The sequence below is a fragment of the Lampris incognitus genome, chromosome 6 (assembly GCF_029633865.1).
Source record: "Lampris incognitus isolate fLamInc1 chromosome 6, fLamInc1.hap2, whole genome shotgun sequence".
NCBI lineage: Eukaryota > Metazoa > Chordata > Actinopteri > Lampriformes > Lampridae > Lampris > Lampris incognitus.
In genome coordinates this window covers 50,755,763-50,777,864 of record NC_079216.1, presented here as the reverse complement: position 1 = coordinate 50,777,864, position 22,102 = coordinate 50,755,763, and the positions used below count along the sequence as shown (strand labels likewise).

Below are 22,102 nucleotides of genomic sequence, written 5' to 3'. Positions count from 1 at the left end.
TTACCTTTAGGCCATGACAGCCACAGACCAGATTATGATTATGTAAATGTGTTATGAACACAATTTATTTAACATTAGCTGACCAATGAAATCACATAAAAATAAATCAAGTAATGCTATTAAGGTTGGTTTTTGTTATGTCTGAGCTGGCATGTTGTGTGGCATGTGGAACATCATATATATACCATATATATGTGTGTGTGTGTGTCTGTGTGTGTATATATGTGTGTGTGTATATATACATATGTATATATATCTATATATGTATGTATGTATGTGTGTGTGTGTGCACACACACACACACACACACACACACACACACTATATGGACAAAAGTATTGGGACATACCTCTTAATCATGGAATTCAGGTGTTTCATTCAGACCCATTGCCACAGGTGTATAAAATCAAGCAGCTAGCCATGCAGTCTGCATTTACAAACATTTGCGAAAGAATGGGTTGTTCTGAAGAGCTCAGTGAATTCAAGCATGGTACTCTCATACGATGCCACCTATATAGTAAGTCAGTTCATGAAATTTCTTCCCTGCCAGATATTCCACGGTCAACTGTAAGTGGTAGTATTGAAAAGTGGAAGCATTTAGGAACAACAGCAACTCAGCCACAAGTGCCAAGTGGCAGACCACGTAAGTCATACAGTGGGGTCAACTTTTACGCATAGTGCGTAAAAGTCGCCAATGCTATGTTGACTCAATAACTGCAGAGTTCCAAACTTCCTCTGGCATTAACATCTGCACAAAAACTGTGCCAGGAGCTTCATGGAATGGGTTTTCATGGCCGAGCAGCTGCATGCAAGCCTTACATCACCAAGCACAATGCCAGGCGTCGGATGGAGTGGTGTAAAACACGCTGCCGCTGGACTCTGGAGCAGTGGAAACGTGTTCTGTGGAGTGATGAATCATGCTTCTCTGTCTGGCAGTCTGATGGACGAGTCTGGGTTTGGTGGATGCCAAGAGAACTTTACCTGCCTGACCACGCATTGTGCAAACTGTAAAGTTTGGTGGAGGAGGGATAATGGTGTGGGGTTGTTTTTCAGGGGTTGGGCTAGGCCCCTTAGTTCCAGTGAAGGGAAATCTCAATGCTTCAGCATACCAATTTTGGACAATTCTATGCTTCCAACTTCGTGGGAACAGTCATGGGAGGGCCCTTTTCTGTTCCAACATGACTGTGCCCCAGTGCACAAAGCAAGGTCCATTAAGACATGGTTGGGTGAGTTTGGTGTGGAAGAACTTGACTGGCCCGCACAGAGTCCTGACCTCAACCCTATCAAACACCTTTGGGATGAACTTAAATGGAGATTGCGAGCCGGGTCTTCTTGTCCAACATCAGTGCCTGACCTCACAAATACTCTTTTGGATGAATGCGCAAAAATTCCCACAGACACACTCCAAACTATTGTGGAAAGCCTTCCCAGAAGAGTGGAAGCTGTTATAACTGCTAAGGGAGGGCCATTGCCTATGGATTTATAATGGGATATCATAAAAGCTCCTGTGGTTGTAATGGAGAGGTGTCCCAATACTTTTGTCCATATAGTGTACGTCAGTTTAACAGAGGGAACATTCAAAAAGAGGTTTAATGCACACGTGTGTAGCTTTAGAAACAACCGTTTAAAGAATGTAACATCTTTAAGCTGTTATATTTGGTCATTGGCAGACAGAAATGTTAACTATTCAACCACCTGGAAAATCCTCTCAAAGAACAAAGCATATTCAACCAGTAGTAAAATGTGCAATCTATGTATAACTGAAAAACATTTTATCATTTGCAAACCAGAAATGTCCACACTGAATAACAGGAATGAATTGGCCAGCAGTTTCAGACAAAGATATAAGCGTGAATTTTGTAATTATAAATACATTATGCCAATAGACAAATACCCCCCCCTCCCCCATCGGACCGTTAGCGATCACGTGTTTTTGAATGTCACACCTCTCCCTTCCCCATTGGACGTTGTGCCCGTTATGTGCATGACGAAGCAGTAAATGGTATGTTCTTTCCCGAGCAGCTTTATTGACAGCTGATGATTTCTTATGGCATGAAACAGGCTTGTACTGTCTCATAAAGAATTTACTTGACTCACTGGATTATATATTTACATATAAATGCTTGTGTGTGTGTGTGTGTGTGTGTGAGACAGAAGGAGTGCAAAACATAAAAGGACAGTGCCGTCTATGCTACAGTCGTCTCATTTGTCATTCAAATGGACACATGTGAAGTGCTGCCCATTTATATCAACCGAATTGTCTTTTAGACTACAAAAAAAATCACTCTATAGGAAAAGTTCTGACTTTGGGAAACTTTTTAAGACTCTAGATATTCCCTTTTTACTCCCTGGAGATAAGTTTTGCCTGGCCAAAAATTAACCCATGCTGTGCTTCTCGACTAGAATTATATTTATCACTGTGCCACCTAATTATTCTGAACAAGTTATCCAGACGCATTAGGAATATTGAGGCCTTATGTCCATGGCACAATTTATTCAAATAGATTTATTTGGATGAAATTAAATGAATGAATGAACTTCACATAAACAAATTTGAACTGAAGGAAATCCAAACTCCAATACATAGTCAGGGGTAAAGTTTTTGCACATAGTATTTTCTGAGGCGTTTCCAATGAGCCCCTGCATCAATGTAAAGTGCGTGGTGAGATCACCCAATTTGTCCTGGCAATACACAGAAACATAAACTTACATTTGGGCATACACCTACTTACTTACACTTACACACACACACTTACACACACACACACACACACAAACACATCGAAAGGTACAACTATCATCTTTCCACCTCCTAATGTTCAGAAAGTCTCAGCAGCGACACCAAGATGGCCGTCCCATGAAGAGGCAGTGGGAGCCTTGATTGGCCACAGTTTTCTCCTTTGAGATGGTTCCTGGGCCAAAACGTACTTAGATGCCAAGATGTGGGTCCGCAAAGGGCAGAAATTTATTTTCTCAAATCTAGGTTTTTAGGTCTAGGCCTTTATTTAGTCTTTTCATCAGCAAGTTGGAGTAAAGTTTTTATTAGTACTTGTATTTGGGGTAAAAATATTGTCATTCCACAATGTCTGAAAAAAAAAGCCTTGTCCTTACATAAAACCCCTAACTAATCACTTTTAAAAAAGGGGTTTATAACGTGCATACTTAAATTAAAATGTTGATGTACAGTTCTAGCATCGCTGATGGCATGAATTTTCTGTGATTCATGTGTATAAGAATTTCCCACTGCTGCTCCCAACACCCCACAAGATCTCCTATAATTATCACGTTATCACCATGAGACATATGCGTAAGTTAAGCTAAGAGCAGGGCATGATGTAGAGGAGATGCATAATTATGGTAGTTATTAGATGTTAGTGTAATAAACTATTAACAATGCGAGTTCACTTCTATCACAGAGCGGAGCTCTCTGTGTATCTGTGTGTCTTCAGGCTAAAGTCTATAATTATAACGAGGCAAACATCACGATACAGGTAAAAAGCAGACGTTTGGAGGCATGTAAAAAAAAAAAGACCAAATTGTGAAAATATGATTCAGATCATTCCTGAAGCCATTAAAGCCTAAACTGAAACACTGGGGATGAATTTCATTAAGATCACCGTTTGTTCTTAGTTGCACAGGTAATTATCAATTCTTGAATTTGGTGTAGTCAAAACAGTTAATGAATTAATCCCTCGTTTACTGTTAAAGACAAGTAAAACAAAAACAAATATCAAGTCCCAATGCCCCAGTGCAGTGATGGGGACCCTGTGCTATAGGAGACGCCATCCTTCGGATGAGACGTTAAACCGAGGTCCTGACGCACTGTGGTCATCAAAGAGCCCATGGCACTTATAGCAAAGAGTAGGGGGTTCCCCGGTGTCCTGGCAAAATTCCCAACCCGGCTCTCTCCATCTGGCCACCTCATCATCCCCCTGTGTAACTGGCTCAGTGATTGCTCCCTCTCCACCTCAAGCTGAGGTGTGGTGAGTGTTCTGGTGCAAAATGGCTGCCATGCATCCCCCAGGTGGGTGCTACACATTGGTGGTGGTTGAAGTGAGTTACCCCCTTCTATGTGAAGCGCTTTGGGTGACTAGAAAAGTGATATATAAAAGGTAATGATGATGATTATTATTATTATAAAGTATTGGTGAACTTTATTCCCAAAGTATATGAAAAAAATTTAGTGAATACAAAGCTCTAAATAATAGAGGTTTTCCATAGCGCTTAACATCCAACGATTCTCTCATTTATCTAACACTTCTGCATTTTTCTCAGACTAAATGAACAAAAAATTAAAAATTAAATAGATTAACAGCAGACAGCCAAGAGAGGCTAGAAAACCAGAAATTCACTTTTCTGAAGTAAAGTTTCACTTGCAGAGAGGCAGATTACATGGCATAAGACACGGGCTCAGCCCCCTTCAGTTTACAATGGGAAAGATATGAATGGATCATTCTGCACAACATGGCAGAGGAAGAGAAAACACTTTGGATAAATTACTGTCATGACCGGTGTGGCCGGGTAAAGACTGCGGACCCAAAAGCAGACTCGGGGACAGAAAATAGGTTTTGGTGTTTTTAAATCAGGAGAGCAGATAACTTAGAAGCCAAACATGGAATTAAGGAACCGACGAGGTAGTAAAAAGACAAACTCAAAAATGTCAAAAATCCTAGCAATGGTACAGGCAGGGATCAGGCAGAGTTCGGTACACAGGTGAGCATGGAAACACAGCAAAGGTACCGGCAGGGATCCGGCAGACTCACTTGGCTAAACAGGCAGAGATTGGCAACAAGAGACAAGGCAGAGCAAAGTGTCCAAGACAATAGACGAAAACACAATCCAGAGACAGGCGTGGGTCAAAAATCAGGAGTCCAAAAGTAATAAGCATGAGCAAGATCTCCCTCCAAGTGACGCCACAATCTAGCAATGAGTGTAGCTCCTGGCATGGCTTAAAAAGCCATGGCTGACGAGGAGAGTGGCAGCAGGTGTGGTAGAGCAGGAGCTGATTGTTGGCTGTCTCACATGTCCATCAACCAGGAGACAGGGCAGAAGGGAAAACCTGGCCTGGGGTGCACGGAGCAGCACATGTACGCCATGTTGCAGGCTAGTTCGGCCGGACTGTGACAATTACACTGTCTATATTAGTTGGGGTCTCGATTTGGGGTTGGACCCAAGTCCAGAAATCAGCAGACGGAAACTAAGCTTTAAACAATGTTACTTGAGAAACAAAATCAGGAACAAACAAAAGGTAGTATGCAAAACAAGACTACCTAAACTTTGATAAACGTATACACAAAAGGCCTTAAAGACACTAATCAAAGCACAAAGTAAAAACACTTGCACGGCAAGAAAATCATGAACCTCGACCAGCGTCGTAATCATGGAGAAATAGCCGTGAAAACTGAGCAAGGGAGGGACTGAAGCGAGGGATTTAATTAACAGGGAAAACAGGCGTGCCAAAATAACTCTAATGAATGGAAGCTGCACCAGGTGACAACAATACATAGTGATCGGTGACTGAGGGTGGCATCATGGTGCAGTGGTTAGCGCAGTCGCCTCACAGCAAGAAGGTCTTGGGTTCGAGCCCCGGGGTACTCCAACCGTGGGGGTCGTCCCGGGTCATCCTCTGTGTGGAGTTTGCATGTTTTCCTCGTGTCTGCGTGGGTTTCCTCCGGGTGCTCGGTTTCCTCCCACAGTCCAAAGACATGTAGGTCAGGTGAATCAGCCGTACTACATTGTCCCTTGGTGTGAATCTGTGTGTGTGAATCGGCCCTGTGATGGCCCGGTAGCCTGTCCAGGGTGTCTCCCCGCCTGCTGGCCAATGACTGCTGAGACAGGCTCCAGCATCCCCACAACCCTGAGAGCAGGACAAGCGGTTTGGATAATGGATGGGTGGATAAGTCGTGACTGGGCATGAAGAATGGGTGAAGGGTCACATCTAGTGGTATCCCTGGGTAGTGGATCCCACAGCCATACTAAACCCAAAGACAAAAGCAGTTTTGTGGTGGTTTGGAGACTGATCTTCAAATGAAAATCAATGCCAGCTTACTTGTTAGGGGGGAAGAATTGGCCCTAGCAAAAACTGGTGTTTTGCCCAGGAGATTGTGCCGCTATACACCTATGCTGCTATACACCACTGAAACCGTACATAAACCCCTGGATTATGGTCAGCTCAGTTAAAACAAGTCTTACTTTGCAATGCAAAAGAAGAAACTGAGACAAATGCCACCACAGTACACCACCAGAGTATAGTTAAGTGGAAGGTCGCATAAATTTGCGTGGTAAATATATGCATGTAGTCCCATGCATAAATGTAGAAAGCATGAATGGATGAGTCTAAAAACCAAACTAGTGAAACAGCAAACTCACTAGGAATAGAATAATTCTCAAGCGTATGAATCAGAATAACACTTACAAAATTAAACCAACTGCTAGAACAGTTCGGCTCTAAGTTAAAAAACAAAAGAAAAAACAAAGAACACATGCATTTTATATCACATTCACAAACACAACCAAAGAAACACACACACACACACACACACACACACACACACACACACGGAGACATAGAATAGAAAACTGGACAATGTGCCCACCCACTACTGTAGTCCCAAAATTAGCTCCACTACTCCTGTGATATCATTATTTATGAACTACACATCTTATATGAGTCTATTGTAGGCCAAATAATAGCGATGGTGGTTGTTGTTGTTGGGTTTTTTTTTTGTTGTTGGTTTTTTTGTCTTTTCATTGTTCTAGAATTGGGGCAGGACGGGAAGCCAAGTTTTGCAGAGACATAATGGGGATACTACCACCTGATTCAGTCATTGCAGGGGCAATTTCACAGCAGCAACATGACCGATGGTGTCTGACAGTTTGTTTGGGGTTTTTTTTAGAGTTCATGACAACATCTGAGTAAAGAGAAACGCCACAGATATTCTTCCCTTACCGCTGTGTCTCCTTATTCAATAACTATATTTCCCCTGACAGGGAAATTCATCACACCCCACCATTTAGTCATTCTTTTCTGCATTTGGCATACTGACAGTTAAGATGTAGCCGGTCACCCCCTCACTGTTCGCTCAAGGTTATTTAGTAAAAAATACAAAATGGGCATTTGAGGGCAGCCTTTAACCGTGTACATTCTTCGCACCAGCTTTACTGTTTCCACCACATATTTGTCTCACTGCTTTTGTTATCTTTAGAAAATATGTTTATGTTTAAAGTTATGTGTTTATGAATAAAGGGTTTCCATGACAATTTGGAATCATGTCTTTTTTACGATGCGCCATGTAGAATGGTTTCACCTGAAGCATCTTAAGCCAAACACACACCGGCTCAGAGTCAATTTATTCAGGTTACTTGCCATCTGAAGCGCAAACAGCACTAGCTGACACATGTCAAATATGGAAAGTGTTGTTTCTTAGCACTGCTTTAACAACTTTAGCAATAATTTTCCTAAAGAAAACACAAGTCTGTGGGGGCCTCAACGCTGGAGAGTGCAACAGTATTCTGTTCAATCCTAGTGTGTCCTGTCGAGTCTGGATGCCGCCGGTGTCAGGATCTTATACTGAAATGAACAGGAGCATCGTTCTTGAAGCACATCAGCCAGCACTAGGGTGTTCTGGCCTTACAGTTCAACCACCTTTACACTATGCAGCATTGTTACCCACAGAAAGAACTGAACACCTGTAGGCTTATCAGTGCCATTTTCTATCCACAAAGCTATGTCCATACTAACAGTGATTGAATATTCATATACTTACCTCATACTTCAAATCCCTTACATATGAGTGTGTGTAAAACAAGGGCCTGAATGTCCCTTTGAGTATATGTATTAATCCATTAATGATAATAATAATAATCATAATAATTATAATAATCATTACATTTATAAAGCGTTTTTCTAGAGACCCAAAAAGCTTCACAATGCATTGCATATTTTTGTGTAACAATGTATATTCATCTGTCATTAGGCTGGTCTTTCCTTGTGTAGGTAATTACGCAATGTTTGCATTTGTGATGCAAACATCAGAAAAAGAAAAAGAAAGTGAAAGAAAGGAGAATGTGTGTGTGTGTGTATGTGTGTGTGTGTGTGTTAGTGCACTCACATATAGCGTAGATTGGGGTTCTGGGCAAAAGCACGAGCTTGGATTGAATTCAGGTTGCTCTTCATAATGGTTCTGTCACACAGAAGCACCATCAGACACAGAAGAAGAGAGGAGATTCTTTGAGTAACTTTCAGATCAACAACTCAAAATGACATTTACATAGAAAGAAAGAAAGAAAGAAAGAAAGAAAGAAAGAAAGAAAGAAAGAAAGAAAGAAAGAAAGAAAGAAAGAAAGACAGAAAACCGGTAGAAATGAGCTGCAAATAAGACACAAAAAAATGATTCTAAGATAATAGAATACAATTATTAGTGGCAAAAAGTTAAACATTTCAGTGTAGATCTTGACAATGACAATGTGCTAATACCTTAAGGTCCAAACACACTGAAATGACGTCAGCATCAAATGACGCTATGGCACACTGCAGGCATCAGCTTTAGCTACCAGTTGGGTAGCTGATTTGATATTGTATCTGTTGCACTGATGACCTCAGAGATTTTCCCACCATGCCTTGTCTCTCTTGTCCTTAGTTTTAGAACTTTCTAGTTTGCAGTCATATATCACAGGTCGATTTTGGACTTCATTAATGAGCTTCTCCTCATCCATGTTTTGGCTGCTCCTCAAGATGGCTAGCTAATTTTTTTTTTTTTTTTTTTGTGGCTGTCGTCTCATTTGATCAAGCTCTGGTGTCGGTTCCCCACTACATATCACAAGCATAGGTAACATTAGTGTTACATCAACATGATCAAGATGGTGACATGGATTGCAGCCTCAGTGTGTCGGTGCACACTGTTTTGTATTGTCTTTTTTTTTTCTCGTAAACTCAAGTGTTTTGCTACAATACCCAGAGCACTTTCACCCGAGAAGAGCTTATGAACATCAGGGATGCTTCTTCTGCGGATTTATTCTCCAACTTTGTCATCCCATCTGCGGAATTATTGGACATTTTGGTCAAAGGTGCACTGACTTTTGTTCATGCAGTGAAACGCCAGATGAGAGGAAAATGTGCCAGTGCGCTCGTGTGTCTCCGCAGATGTGGACTACGCACTCTGTGGCCGGAAATAGTTCTCTCTAATGTGCAGTCACTTTGCAACAAACTAGAAGAGCTTCATCTATTGGTGGGGAAGATTGGAGACTTGTCTTCATGCATTTTGTCCTTCACAGAAACTTGGCTGTGTTGCTCAATACTGGACTCAACGCTGCAGCTGGCAGGCTTCCAGCTGTTCAGAGCAGATCGTGACACAGAGCTCTCTGGCAAAATGAAAGGTCAAGTCAAGTCAATTTTATTTGTATAGCCCAATATCACAAATTACAAATTTGCCTCAAGCGGCTGTACAGCAACACAACATCTGGAGGTGGAGGTATTTGCTTTTACATTAACAGTGGCTGGTGCAACAATGTGACAGTGATACTGTAGCATTGTTCTGCTGTTCTGGAAACTATTTTCATCAACTGCAAAAACTTCTACTCTGTGAGTTTGCTGCATTTGCTCTGGCCTGTGTTTACAGTCTACTGCAGGCCAATGCACACGAGGCACAGTGCATGCTTGCTGACCAGTTATTGGGTGTGCAGCGGACAAACCCGGACTCTTTCATTATTGTCCTCAGCAACTTTAACAAAGCGAATCTCAGCCATGAACTATCTAAATACCGTCAGCTGAGGAAGGAGAACACTTTAGATCACTGTTAAATTATAATCAACAGTGCCTATCACACAGTAGTCCCCCACGCTGCACTGGGTCACTCTGACCACGTTATGGTCCACCTGATTCCTGCATATAGACAGAAATTAAAACCCTCTAAACCTGTTGTGAGAACATTTAAGAAGCGGACCAGTGAAACTATGCAGGCTCTTCATGGAGGCTTGGACCGTACTGACTGGGATGTTTTCAGGTCTGCTACCAACAGTCTGGATGAGTACACTGAGGCTCTGACATCTTATATCAGCTTCTGTGAGGACAGCTGTCTGCAATCACTCACCAGAGTTAGTTACAACAATAAAAGACCCTGGCTCACAGCTAAATTCAGACAGTTTTGGTTGGAAAAGGAGGAAGCATTTAGGAGTTGCGACAAGGTCTGGTTTAAAGGAGCCTAGATACAGGTTTAGCAATGTGATAAGAGATGCTAAATGACTGTACTCAGAGACTTCAACAGCAGTTCTCAGGAAACAACTCAGCCTCTGTCTGGAAAGACCTCAGACAAATCAATGATAAACTGAAAGCCCCCTAACTCCACTAATGACATATGCCTGACCAACAATCTGAATGAGTTCTTTGGTCGATTTGAAAGACAATGGGACAGTCCTGACACCATCCCCCATGACTCAATCCACCAGCTCCAGACCACTGGCTCCTCCTACCCCGCCTCAGCAGGGGCCTGGGCCTCTCCACAACTGCCCACCTTGGAGGTCCTTGGAGGCTCCCTCCAGCCCTACCACATGGACAACTATCTCCATCCTGGAGAGGGATGTTAACAGGCTGTTCAAGATACAGAACCCCTGCAAAGCAGCTGGACCACTCTCTGTCTCTCCATCCACCCTGAAACACTGTGCCGATCAGCTGTCTCCAGTAGTCACAGACATGTTTAACACCTCACTGGAGCCCATGTACCAACCTGCTGCAAGACCTCCATCATCATCCCCATCCCCCAAAAAAAGAAAGACCACAGGACTCAATGACTACAGATCCATCACCCTGAAGTCTGTGGTAATGAAGTATTTTGAAGAAGAAAGAAAGAAGAAAGCCACTTTATTTTTTCATTGTATTCTTACAATGAATTTGTTCTCTGCATTTAACCTATACTATTGTATAGGAGCAGTGGGCAACTGCAGCACCCGGGGTTCAACTCCAGTTCTTCTTTCCATTGCCTTGGTCAGGGGCACATGCAGGAGTATTAACCCTAACATGCATGTCTTTTTGATGGTGGGAGGAAACCGGAGCACTTGGAGGAAACCCACACAGACACAGAGAGAACATGCAAACTCCACACAGAAAGGACCTGGGATGGCCTGGGGTTCGAACCCAGGACCTTCTTGCTGTGAGGCAACAGTGCTAACCACTGAGCCACCGTATACTGACTGTACTGACCATGTTTTGAGCATCTTGTTCTGTTCCACCTTCAAACTATCACTGACCCACTGCTGGAATCTCTGCAGTTCACCTACAGAGCCAACATGTCTGTGGAAAATGCGGTAAACATGGCACTCCACTTCATCCTCCAGCACCTTGACTCTGTCAGAACCTATGCCAGGATCCTGTTCATGGAGTTCAGCTCTGCGTTTAACACCATCATACCGGATCTGCTGCAGGACAAGCTCTCCTAGCCGCATGTGCCTGACTCCAACTGCAGACAGATTACCGACTTCCGGTCTCACAGGAAGCAGCACGTGAAGCTGGGTAAACATATCTCTAACTCCCAGACCATCAGCACCGTTTCCCCTCAAGGCTGTGTCATTTCCCCTCTACTCTTCTTCCTGTATACAAACAGCTGCACCTCCAGTCACCAGTTAGTTAAGCTCCTGAAGTTTGCTGATGACACCACCCTTATTGGGCTCATCTCTAGTAGGGATGAGTCCACCTACAGGTGGGAGATTGACCATCTGGTGTCCTGGTGTGGCCACAAACATCTTGGTGCTAGACACTCTAAAGACAGTTGAGATGGTTGTGGACTTCAGAAAGCATCCAGCCTCTACCGCTCTCATCACCCTGTATGGCTCTCCAGTTGACACTGTGGAATCCTTCTGCTTCCTGGGCACCACCATCATCCAGGACTTCAAGTGGGAGCTGAACTTTGGCTCCCTAACCAAGAAGGCACAGCAGAGGACGTACTTCCTGTGGCAGCTGAAAATGTTAAACCTGCCAAAGCCAACGATGGTGCATTTTTACACTGCCCTCATTCAGCCCATCTTCACTTCCTCCATCACCAGCTGGTACACTGCTGCCACTGCCAAGGACAAGGTCAGAATGCAGTGTAACATTTGCTCTGCAGAGAAGGTGATTGGCTGCAACCTGCCATCCCTCCATGACCTGTACGACTCCAGGACACTGAGGCGAGCAGGAAAGATATTGGTCGAATCTTCCCACCCAGGCCATGGTCTCTTCAAATCACTCCCCTCTGGCAAGAGGCTAAAGTGTATAAAAATCAGAACCTCACACCACAAGAAGAGTTTCTTCCCTACAGCAGTAGGCCTTTCTAACAAGCCTCCAGACACCCACAGATCCTGACATTGCTGCCCTCCCATGCCCTGCCCCCCCCTTCTATCTTCCCTACTGTGCTCTCTGTATATGGACACTTTAAATAAAACCTGCACTACCATGTAAACAACTCTTATTCTGAAAATAACTTCTTAAAATTCTCATTTAGCTTTTTATGAATACAGCTCCTCCCTCCCAGTGATGGATATTAGGGGCTGCCATGTGGTCTCTCGTGTTTCAACTCTGAATGGGTGGCGACTGCACCGTATTGCACCTTACTTTTATTTTATCTAGTATATTCTAGGCAGCACAGTGGCGCAGTGGTTAGCGCAGTCATTGCACAGCAAGAAGGTTTTGGATTCGAGCCCCGGGGTAGTCCAACCTAGGGGGGGTCATCCTGGGTTGTCCTCTGTGTAGAGTTTGCATGTTCTCCCCGTGTCTGTGTGGATTTCCTCTGGGTGCTCCAGTTTCCTCCCACAGTCCAAAGACATGTCAGTCAGGGGAATCGGCCATACTAAATTGCCCCTAGGTATGAATGTGTGTGTGTGTGTGTGTGTGTGTGTGTGTGTGTGTGTGTGTGTGTGTGTGTGTGTGTGTGTGTGTGTGATGGCCTTGCAGCCTGTTCAGGGTGTCTCCCTGCTTGCCGCCCAATGACTGCTGGGATAGGCTCCAACATCCCCATGACCCTGAGAGCAGGATAAGCGGTTCTGATAATGAATGGATAGATAGTATATTTTATTCATTCATTATTTTTTCCAACTTTATCTTCACTATTTACTGTTAATCTTTCCCTCTTGTATACCAAGACAAGTTCCTTGTATGTTCTTGTACTTGGCAATTAATACGATTCTGATTCCGATTCATATAATCAGCTGGGAACAAGCTGGGGAGAAGCAATGATGGTAGCTGCAATGAGAATCATAATTCCTGTCAAGAATTTCTTGGCCCGGCCTCCAAAATTCACATTTTTGGACAAGAACTCCCCTAAATACAGGCTAAATATGGACATGTCAACTTATTTTGTATCTATTTGTTTATTATTATTATTATTATTAATAATAATTTATTTAATCACTGATGATGAACAAGCCAGTGCATTCTTAGTGCCGGTCCAAAGACCTGATAAATGGGGAGGGTTGCTTCAGGAAGGGCATCCAGCGTAAAACCAAATCAAATATATGGATCATAAATCAGATTTCCATACTGGATAAGTCGAGCCTCAGGTTACCAATGGCCGCCACTGGTACTGTTAGCCATCAGGGTGCCAGTGGAGACTTTGCTACTGTTGGGCGAAGGAGGAGGAGAGGGGGAAGGCATGTCCAGAGAATGCGGGAGAGGAGTAGGGGAGGAGTGTGGAAGTGAGTCGGAACTTTGAATGATGGCACTATGACTGGTAAAGGGAGAGAGCTGGCTGATATAATGGAGAGAAGGAAGGTAGGCATACTGTGTGTGCAAGAGACCAGGTGGAAGGGGAGTGAAGTCAGGATGGGAGGAGAAATGGTAATTCTGAAGGAAGAGTATGTCAAGAGTGTGTTGGAGGTGAAGAGTGTCGGACAGAGTGATGAGTATGAAGCTAGAAATCAAAGGGGTGATGATACCTGTTATAAGCGCATATGCCCTGCAATTTGGGTGTGACATGGAAGAGAAAGAAGAGTTCTGGAGTGAGTTGGATGAAGTGGTGAAGAGGGTACCCAAGGAGGACAGAGTGATGATTGGAACGGACTTCAATGGGCATGTTGGTGAAGGAAACAGAGGTGATGGGCAGGTATGGTGTCAAGGAGAGGAATGTGGAAGGACAGATGGGGTGGATTTTGTGAAATTGATGGATATGGCTGTGGTGAATACATATTTCAAGAAGAGGGAGGAACACAGGGTGATGTATAAGAGTGGAGGAAAGTGCACACAGGTGGACTATATCTTATGCAGGAGGAGTGATCTGAAAGGGATTGGGACAATGTAGCTAGGCAGCATTGGATGGTGGTGTGTAGGATGACATTGGAGATCAAGAAGAGGACAAGATTAAAGGGAGAGCCATGGATCAAATGGTGGAAGTTGAACAAGGCAGACTATTATGTGTCATTCAGGGATGAGTTAAGACAGCAACTGGGTGGTACGGAAGAGTTGCCACATGGCTGGACAACCACTGCAGAAATAGTGAAGGAGACAGCTAGGAAGGTACTTGGTGTGTGTTGCAGTGGCAGAGTTGAAGATGCTAAGATTTTCATTGGGAGTGATGAAGAAGGACAGGATTAAGCAAGAGTATATCGGAGGGACAGCTCAGGTTGGACGGTTTGGAGACAAAGCAAGAGAGACAAGATTGACATGGTTTTGACGTGTGTGGAGGAGAGATGCTGGGTATATTGGGAGAAGGATGCTGAATATGGAGCTGCCAGGGAAGAGGAAAAGAGGGCAGCAAAAGAGGAGGTTTATGGATGTGGTGAGGGAGGACATGCAGGTGGCCGGTGTGACAGAGGAAGATGCAGAGGACAGGAAGAGATGGAAACGGATGATCTGCTGTGGCGACCCCTAACGGTAACAGCTGAATGTAGTAGTAGCAGATTATTAATAATGTATTTCTTTAATAAGATATTGTTCACTGGGGAAAAAATCCTTACCCTTTTTATTCCTTTTAGGGCTCTCCAAACAGGTACTGTGGCTGCATAAAAAACAACAGAGATCGGGACGACTCGGAAGACTGGGGCAATTGGCCAGATACAATTAGGGAGAAAAAATTCCAAATAAATAAATAAATAAAACAGCTTTGGTCGCTGGGTCCTCATTTGATGCTCAGAAATCGAAACAAGGTCAGAGTAGGGATGTCAAGGCAATTTGACGGGCCTCATAATGCCTCTAGTGAGTGTTCAGCCATAGAAAACAATAGGTGGACTTTAAAACACACGCGTCAGATGCTTTCAGTGCGTTTGGACCTTTGCTTTGCTCATGCGCAGACATATGTTCAGGCACACACATACACACGCATGTGAATGTGGACACACACACACACACACACACACACACACACACAAGGGTCAAGGCCACAATGGTGTGATGATGAAGCTTAAAAAAATTGAGATCGAGGCACTCATGGAAGTTTGCAAGTAAAATTTAAAGAGTAATTTAACCCCAGACCATTTCAGTGATTTTGCTGACATGTGCAGGTTAAAAACCATCTATTACAGGTTAAAAACATACCAGGCTGATCTCGGTACTCTGTGATGTTAGCATAGCAGGATAAACACAGCTGCAGCTAATAACATTAATTGGTCTGTTTGATTTAGATGTGCCAAAGAAACAACACTGACAATGCTATCGGCCGGCAGCCATACCAACATGTATCCGGGCTCTGCCGCATGATAGAAGCTAAGCAGGTATGGGCTTGGCCAGTATTTGGATGGGAGACCTCCCAGGAAAAATTGAGTTGCTACTGTAAGTGGTGTTGGTAAGCCAGTAGGGGGCAGTCTTCCCCCTGGTCCTAATAAATAACAAACAAAAAAATTCCAGTGCAGTAACGGTAAGATGCTGTCCTTCGGATGAGACGGTAAACGAAGGTCCTGACTCACTGTGGTCATTAAATATCTCATGGCACTTATCAGTGTACTGGCAAAATTCCCAACCTGGCTCTCTCCATCTGGCCACCTAATCATCCCCCCAGTATAATTGGCTCAATGATTCCTCCCTCTCATGCTGATGTGTGGCAAACGTTGGCTGCCGTGCATCACCCAGGTGGTGGTGGTTCAGGTGAGTTTCCCTCTGTCAGTGTGAAGCACTTTGGGTGTCTAGATAAAGCGCTATACAAATGTAATCCATTCATCATCATTATTACTGACAATTGTTAGAGATGGCTCTGTCTGTCTGTCTGTCAGTGCTGATAGGTGTGCTGTAGGCGTCAACCGATTATCAGCCTGGCTGATTGGATCTGATATTCAGCATTTTTACAATTATCAGAACTTTTTTTTTATCTGATCGCCGATAAATTAATTTAAAAATGCGATACTCTGGCTGCCTCTCTATGTCTGTAGTCACCACTATTTGGTGTCGAGCAATGACCCGCCCACAGCACTAGTTGATTGGTTACACGTCAGAAGTAATAGCCTATCAACACTGAAGGCTACTGTGCCACAGACGGGCGCAGAGGAATGCATTTGCAGACTAGCAGCTCCAGTGAGCAAGAGAAGCTGTGTTTTGATGCTAAGGCAGCAGAAATTGCCGAAATTGCAATAAACACCACAGTCCTCTCTACACAGACAATCCAAAAACACCACAGTCTTATGATCTGTTTCTATGATGACAAGCATGCGGTTTCCCAGTTACACCACTGAAAATGCCGCAATAATCCACTTTGTTGCAGTGATCTGTGACGAGTTTATTGATGTAGTGACAGCTATATCTTTGAGTAGTGTTGGTGCCAGTGCACTGGAACTTATTTTGACTACCATATTGTGAATATAACATCATTCGCCCTTATGAGTTAGTGTTTTTACATGTTACTGTTGCAGCGCCCGTTCATCCAAACAACTTCACACACAACACTTGAAGGAATACGGGTGTAACCCCCCCCCTCCGGGTGTAACCACAATGCGGGTTTCAACTGCAGTGGCCTTGTTGGTGTTTCTGCTCGTTGACTCCATGATAAGTGAAGAAGCAGAAGGAATACAGTTGTAACCCCCCCCCCCTCCAACTACAATGTCGGTTGCAATGGCAGAGTAGCGCTGTTCACGTATCGGCTCGTTGACTCCATGGGAACTGAAGAAGCAGAATTTCTTATGACTAACTTCACTGAAAACTTGAAACCAACATCAAGTAAAATCAAACCAGTTATACAAGCGGAGTGGAGAAGTTTAATTTCAGTGGTGAGCCACAGATCAGAGAGCTCTGTACGCGGTGTAAGACTGCAAGTCAGCGTCCTACCATCATCGTTACCATTAGGCCCAACTCGGTGGTTGACTTGTCGAGTTAAAAATAGCACCCTCGGTCGCTTGCAGTTACTGGTGGCTTCCATTCGTTTGGGATGGACAAAACGTTTTGATTGTGACATTTCAGTTTTGTTTGCGTCAAACCAATCAATATTACAGATCCAAAGCATAGTACAAATATTTTTGTTACACATGTAATTCTAAGCGCTTCTGTTATTTTGTCTTGCAGTACAGCACCTCAATCCGTGTGTAACGGCATATTGGATTCCCAAAAAATCATTACATCAGCAGGGGGGAGGATGTAGGACTTGTGGTGGGGGGGGGGGCTTGGGGGGCATCCCTTATTTCTCCACATAAAGGTGGCAGCCCTGTGATAGTAACGTCACTGACTTCATATGTTGATTCATAATTTGGCCAGATGACTAACGAAACAATTGATAGGCTACAGCATTATTTATTGCTGCTTGGACCACCCCGCATTTTTTCTTTTAAGATAATGTAGACAAGTTCTCTTTTAATAAAGCATATGCTTAAAGGCATTTCAACAAAGTTTTGTGGCGCTTGTGTTATTCTAAACTTTGACATCGAGATTTTCATTTTTACTGCAAATGTGTATCAGTCCCAAATATATTTGGACTGATGTACATCAGTCTGGCAGCACGGTGGCGCAGTGGTTAGCGCGGTCGCTTCACAGCAAGAAGGTCCTGGGTTTGAGTCCCGGGGTAGTCCAACCGTGGTGGGTCATCCCGGGTCGTCCTCTGTGTGGAGTTTGCATGTTCTCGCCGTGTCTGCGTTGGTTTCCTCCGGGGGCTCCGGTTTCCTCCCACAGTCCAAAGACATGCAGGTCAGGTGAATCGGCTGTACTGAACTGCCCCTTGGTATGAATGTGTATGTGTGTGTGTGTGTGTGTGTGTGTGTGTGTGTGTGTGCGCCCTGTCCAGGGTGTCTCCCCGCCTGTCGCCCACTGACTGCTGGAATAGGCTCCAGCATTCCCGCAACCCTGAGAGCAGGATAAGCGGTTCAGATAATGGATGGATGGATGGATATACCAGTCTTCTTGATTACTGATGGTCAATATCGGCCCTGAAAAAACCATATCGGTCAACCCCTAGTGTGCTGACATACCTAAATCAAACAGACCCATTATCCGTGTTATTAGCAGCAGCTGTGTTTATCCTGTTGTGCTAACATCACAGAGTACCAATAGTCTGTCTCATTTCAGATACTTCCATTAGAGCACTTCCATGTAGTACACTGTGTACTTATTTGCGTATTGGTTGAATTTTGACAGGATAGTGTTGTCTCAAATTGAACACAGCTGTTGAGCACTTACCGGAAATAACGGTCACAACATTTGACCGCTTCTTCTTCTTCTTAATGACAAATAGCAACCGGGCGGAGCATTACTGCAGACATTTGACTGCAACTGTCACCTGCCAGAATTTGTGCGGGCTTGTTTGCTCACTTGATCTCATTTCAATTTAATTCAATTTTATCAAAAATAAAGATGCGTTCATTTTTCCTTGCTCGTGCGCCCCATTTCACGCGATGTGGAAATTACACCATCGTGGTCAAATGTTGGCAACAATGCTCTGCCTGGTTGCAATTGTTAGTGGAACAAACAGAACAAAACAAAACCAAAAAAACATGTAACTTACATTTGTATGAAAGCCACGTTATTCGACATTGCAATCTTACAACAAATTGTATTCTTACAATGAAATCTGTTCTCTGCATTTAACCCATCCTCTTGTATAGGAGCAGTGGGCAGCTGCAGCACCCGGGGACCAACTCCAGTTCTTCTTTCCATTGCCTTGCTCAGGGGCACAGACAGGAGTATTAACCCTAACATGCATGTCTTTTTGATGGTGGGAGGAAACCGACACAGACAGGGGGAGAACATGCAAACTCCACCCAGAAAGGACCTGGTACAGCCTGGGGTTCGAACCCAAGACCTTCTTGCTGTGAGGCAACAGTGCTAACCACTGGGACACCGTGCCGTCCAAATGTGTATATATGTTGTATAGTGCGGTGCTCAATGTAGCAAACACAACAGCTAACTATGCAGCACTCTACAAACCCAAAAGCCTTAAAAACTCTTAATATAGGGTGCCCCAGTGGGTCACCTGGGAGAGCGCGTACCACATAAGGCTGAGTCCTTCCTACAGCAGCCTGGGTTTGAATCCGGCCTGGGTACTTTGCTGCATGTCATCCCCTCTCTCCCCTGTCTCTCTCCCGACTATCAAACCTCTTAATATGTGTAAATTGTATAATTGTCTGAACTGCTGAACCCTTTGTTTCATTATATCATTAATTTACCCATTAACCCTTGGCATATATGTCTACTGATGTCTATTATTGTTCAGTTTTGCAACAAATAAAGAGACAAATTTTAAAAAAAGTCAGAAACCAATTGGAAAAAAAAAATCACAACAGCTGCAACTTCCTTGGCCGCCATTTTCACAACTTTTAAAATAGATTGGCGGTCCCTCCCCTTCTGCAACGTATCCAAGATGGTGACCATTGAGGGTGAGAAGTGTCCAGCGTTTCACACTCAGTTTTTTAACTGTTATTAGTACACCATCCAGGTACTCACTGCATGTTGCCATAATTGTCAGCGTGAATGCACTTATTAACTCAAAATACAGTGTGAGTATGGAAGTACGTGATTTCAGACACAGTGCAAGACCAGCCTGGCATGTTTTTAATCTCTTCTACATCTCTGTAGGTATAATCTCATCTCCTAAAAAGGGGCCATGTTTGACAAAGAATGAAAGTTGTGTATACTTACAGCCTCTGTAAGCCTGTGTACAGCTCCATATCCAAATCCTTCAAGACTTCCAGACCAGCCCAGTTCTCAATGTGTCTGGGGAGAAAGAAAGACAATATAAATCACTAAGTGGTATGTGCTGGTGTTTAGGCGAGGGAAAGAGACCGCACGTGTGCGATAACAGTTTGCACAGAAATTGCACATACGTGTTTCATTTAAGTAAGCTAACACAGTAAAGTTAATCACATCCTGGGACTCAGCCTCACTATATCAACAGAATGTGCTCAAAAGTATCACCGGCTGCCAGCTAAATGTTGGTGAATTTGGGATGAGGTTGGTAAATCCATCAATCTTACCAGCCATATTAGTAGATGGCCAATATGTGCTGCTTCAGTGCTTTATATTCCAAAAATGTAAAAAAAAACAACAATTAGAACGGTAGGGGTTTCACAGAATAGTCAACTAGTTGACTAGCCAACTATCAAAACCACTAGTCGATACTGTGCATACTAGGTTATTGAAGAATCGTTCATCTGTGGTTTTGGCACTGTGCTGTAATAAAACAGTGGCAGTATGCAGCGGAGGGCGCTGTGGGTAGTTGTTGACAAGTCATAGTTGTCATGCGTCACTTAAACACTGTGCAGGTTGGGGCGTTAAAGCAGCAGACATGCAGCAAGAGCCAGAAAGAAACACGGCTGTTATTCGACTACAAACAACAGTGTTGAAATAATTTACCAGAGCAGATAAAACCATCAGCAGCCCACGTAAGTATGTAAGTTAAATTTTGCTCAGCAAGACTCACTCACCTCTCGTATCGTTTCTTATAGTGTGGAAAACAAGACGCAGCGGGCAGCGCAGCTGTCTTTTATACCGTTATCCTCAATATGAAAGTGATCCATATTCAAGCATTTAACCTGTAACGTTATAATGTCAAATCCCTCATTAGATGTGAGCTGCTCTGCTAATTTATGTTGTTCCACACTTTAAAAGTAAATTCAAGAAATGTCAGTGTTTCTTGTTAGCGACAGTTTCATTTACATAATGTGGGACAAAAAGAACCAGACGAACACATACTGTGTTGAACATTCAATTTAAGATAATTTAAGGCTTTTCAACAGCTGCCGTTACCGCGACAACCACGGATGCACTCGGCTGAAAGTCACCAGTTAACACGGTCACTACTTAAACACCTGCAAGTAAGCAGTCGCGCTGCTACTGCAGTCCAGCTCAGACAGGCTTGCTGGGAGTTTAGTCCAATCAGATTGTGGCTCATTTGTAAACTGCCTCTCAGAGCCAATCGTGGACTCTGCTATTTATCTACCACCAGGTTGTCTTTATGCACGCTCCATAATCCAGGTAAGAAAATCAAAGAAGGTTGAATCAGTTCATCTGGATACAACATTAATTGACAAGAAACGTTTCATCACTCAACTAAGTGACCCCTCCAGTCTAAACTGACTGCAGGTATCCTCACCCCTTATAAACAACACAGTTGCAGAACGACCTAAACCAGCTATCAGTTTCATAGGCAAATAGGCATGATCATTAACTGAGTTTCAATGGCCATGTGTATGTAACCCACTCTTGGTTGACGTAGGTGCTCTAGAATAAACTAGGTTCGTAAGGAGTAAGGTATGAGGTAAGTACAATAACCATGACCACACCTGATTTCAAGGTTACTACTTTTACTTTGCAACTTTGCAACCTTGTATGTAAATTATGCAACAACATACGTATATACATGTACAATATATAGAAAATAATAAACAGGCCCAAAAATAAAATGCTGTGAATGTCTCTTTGTATGAATTTTAAAGTGTCCAAAGTCTTGAGTCGAAGGTGGAATCCCAATCTGACCCGTTGGGATCAGATCTAGTCAAGTCAGTTTTGTCTAAGAACTCTTGGAATCTGAGAATGTCTCAGGATGACGTGCACGTATGTGTCACTCAGTCTGACTGACACAGTCCTACCACAAGGCCGATGGTGGTCAAACTCCTGTTCTAGTAGGTTGATCTGCAATCCTGGAAATCCAATTTGGGTAGCTCGTCATCTATTGAGATCGGGATCGTCCCTGTGGTGGTTCTTGATGGAATCAAAAGACCTGACCTGTACAGAAAC

The 22,102-nt window shown here is 43.6% G+C and overlaps 1 protein-coding gene across 1 annotated transcript in view; it reads right to left on the bottom strand.

Annotated features, from left to right (window-relative positions):
• ntrk3a (neurotrophic tyrosine kinase, receptor, type 3a) overlaps positions 1-22,102 on the bottom strand; it is a 374,839-nt gene that overhangs the window by 274,733 nt on the left and 78,004 nt on the right. Inside the window, exons 2-3 of the mRNA XM_056282433.1 lie at positions 20,006-20,080; positions 8,112-8,183 (exon numbers count right to left, since the gene is read on the bottom strand). Of these exons, the coding sequence (XP_056138408.1) occupies positions 8,112-8,183; positions 20,006-20,080 (147 nt within the window). The remainder of the gene's footprint in view (positions 1-8,111; positions 8,184-20,005; positions 20,081-22,102) is intronic.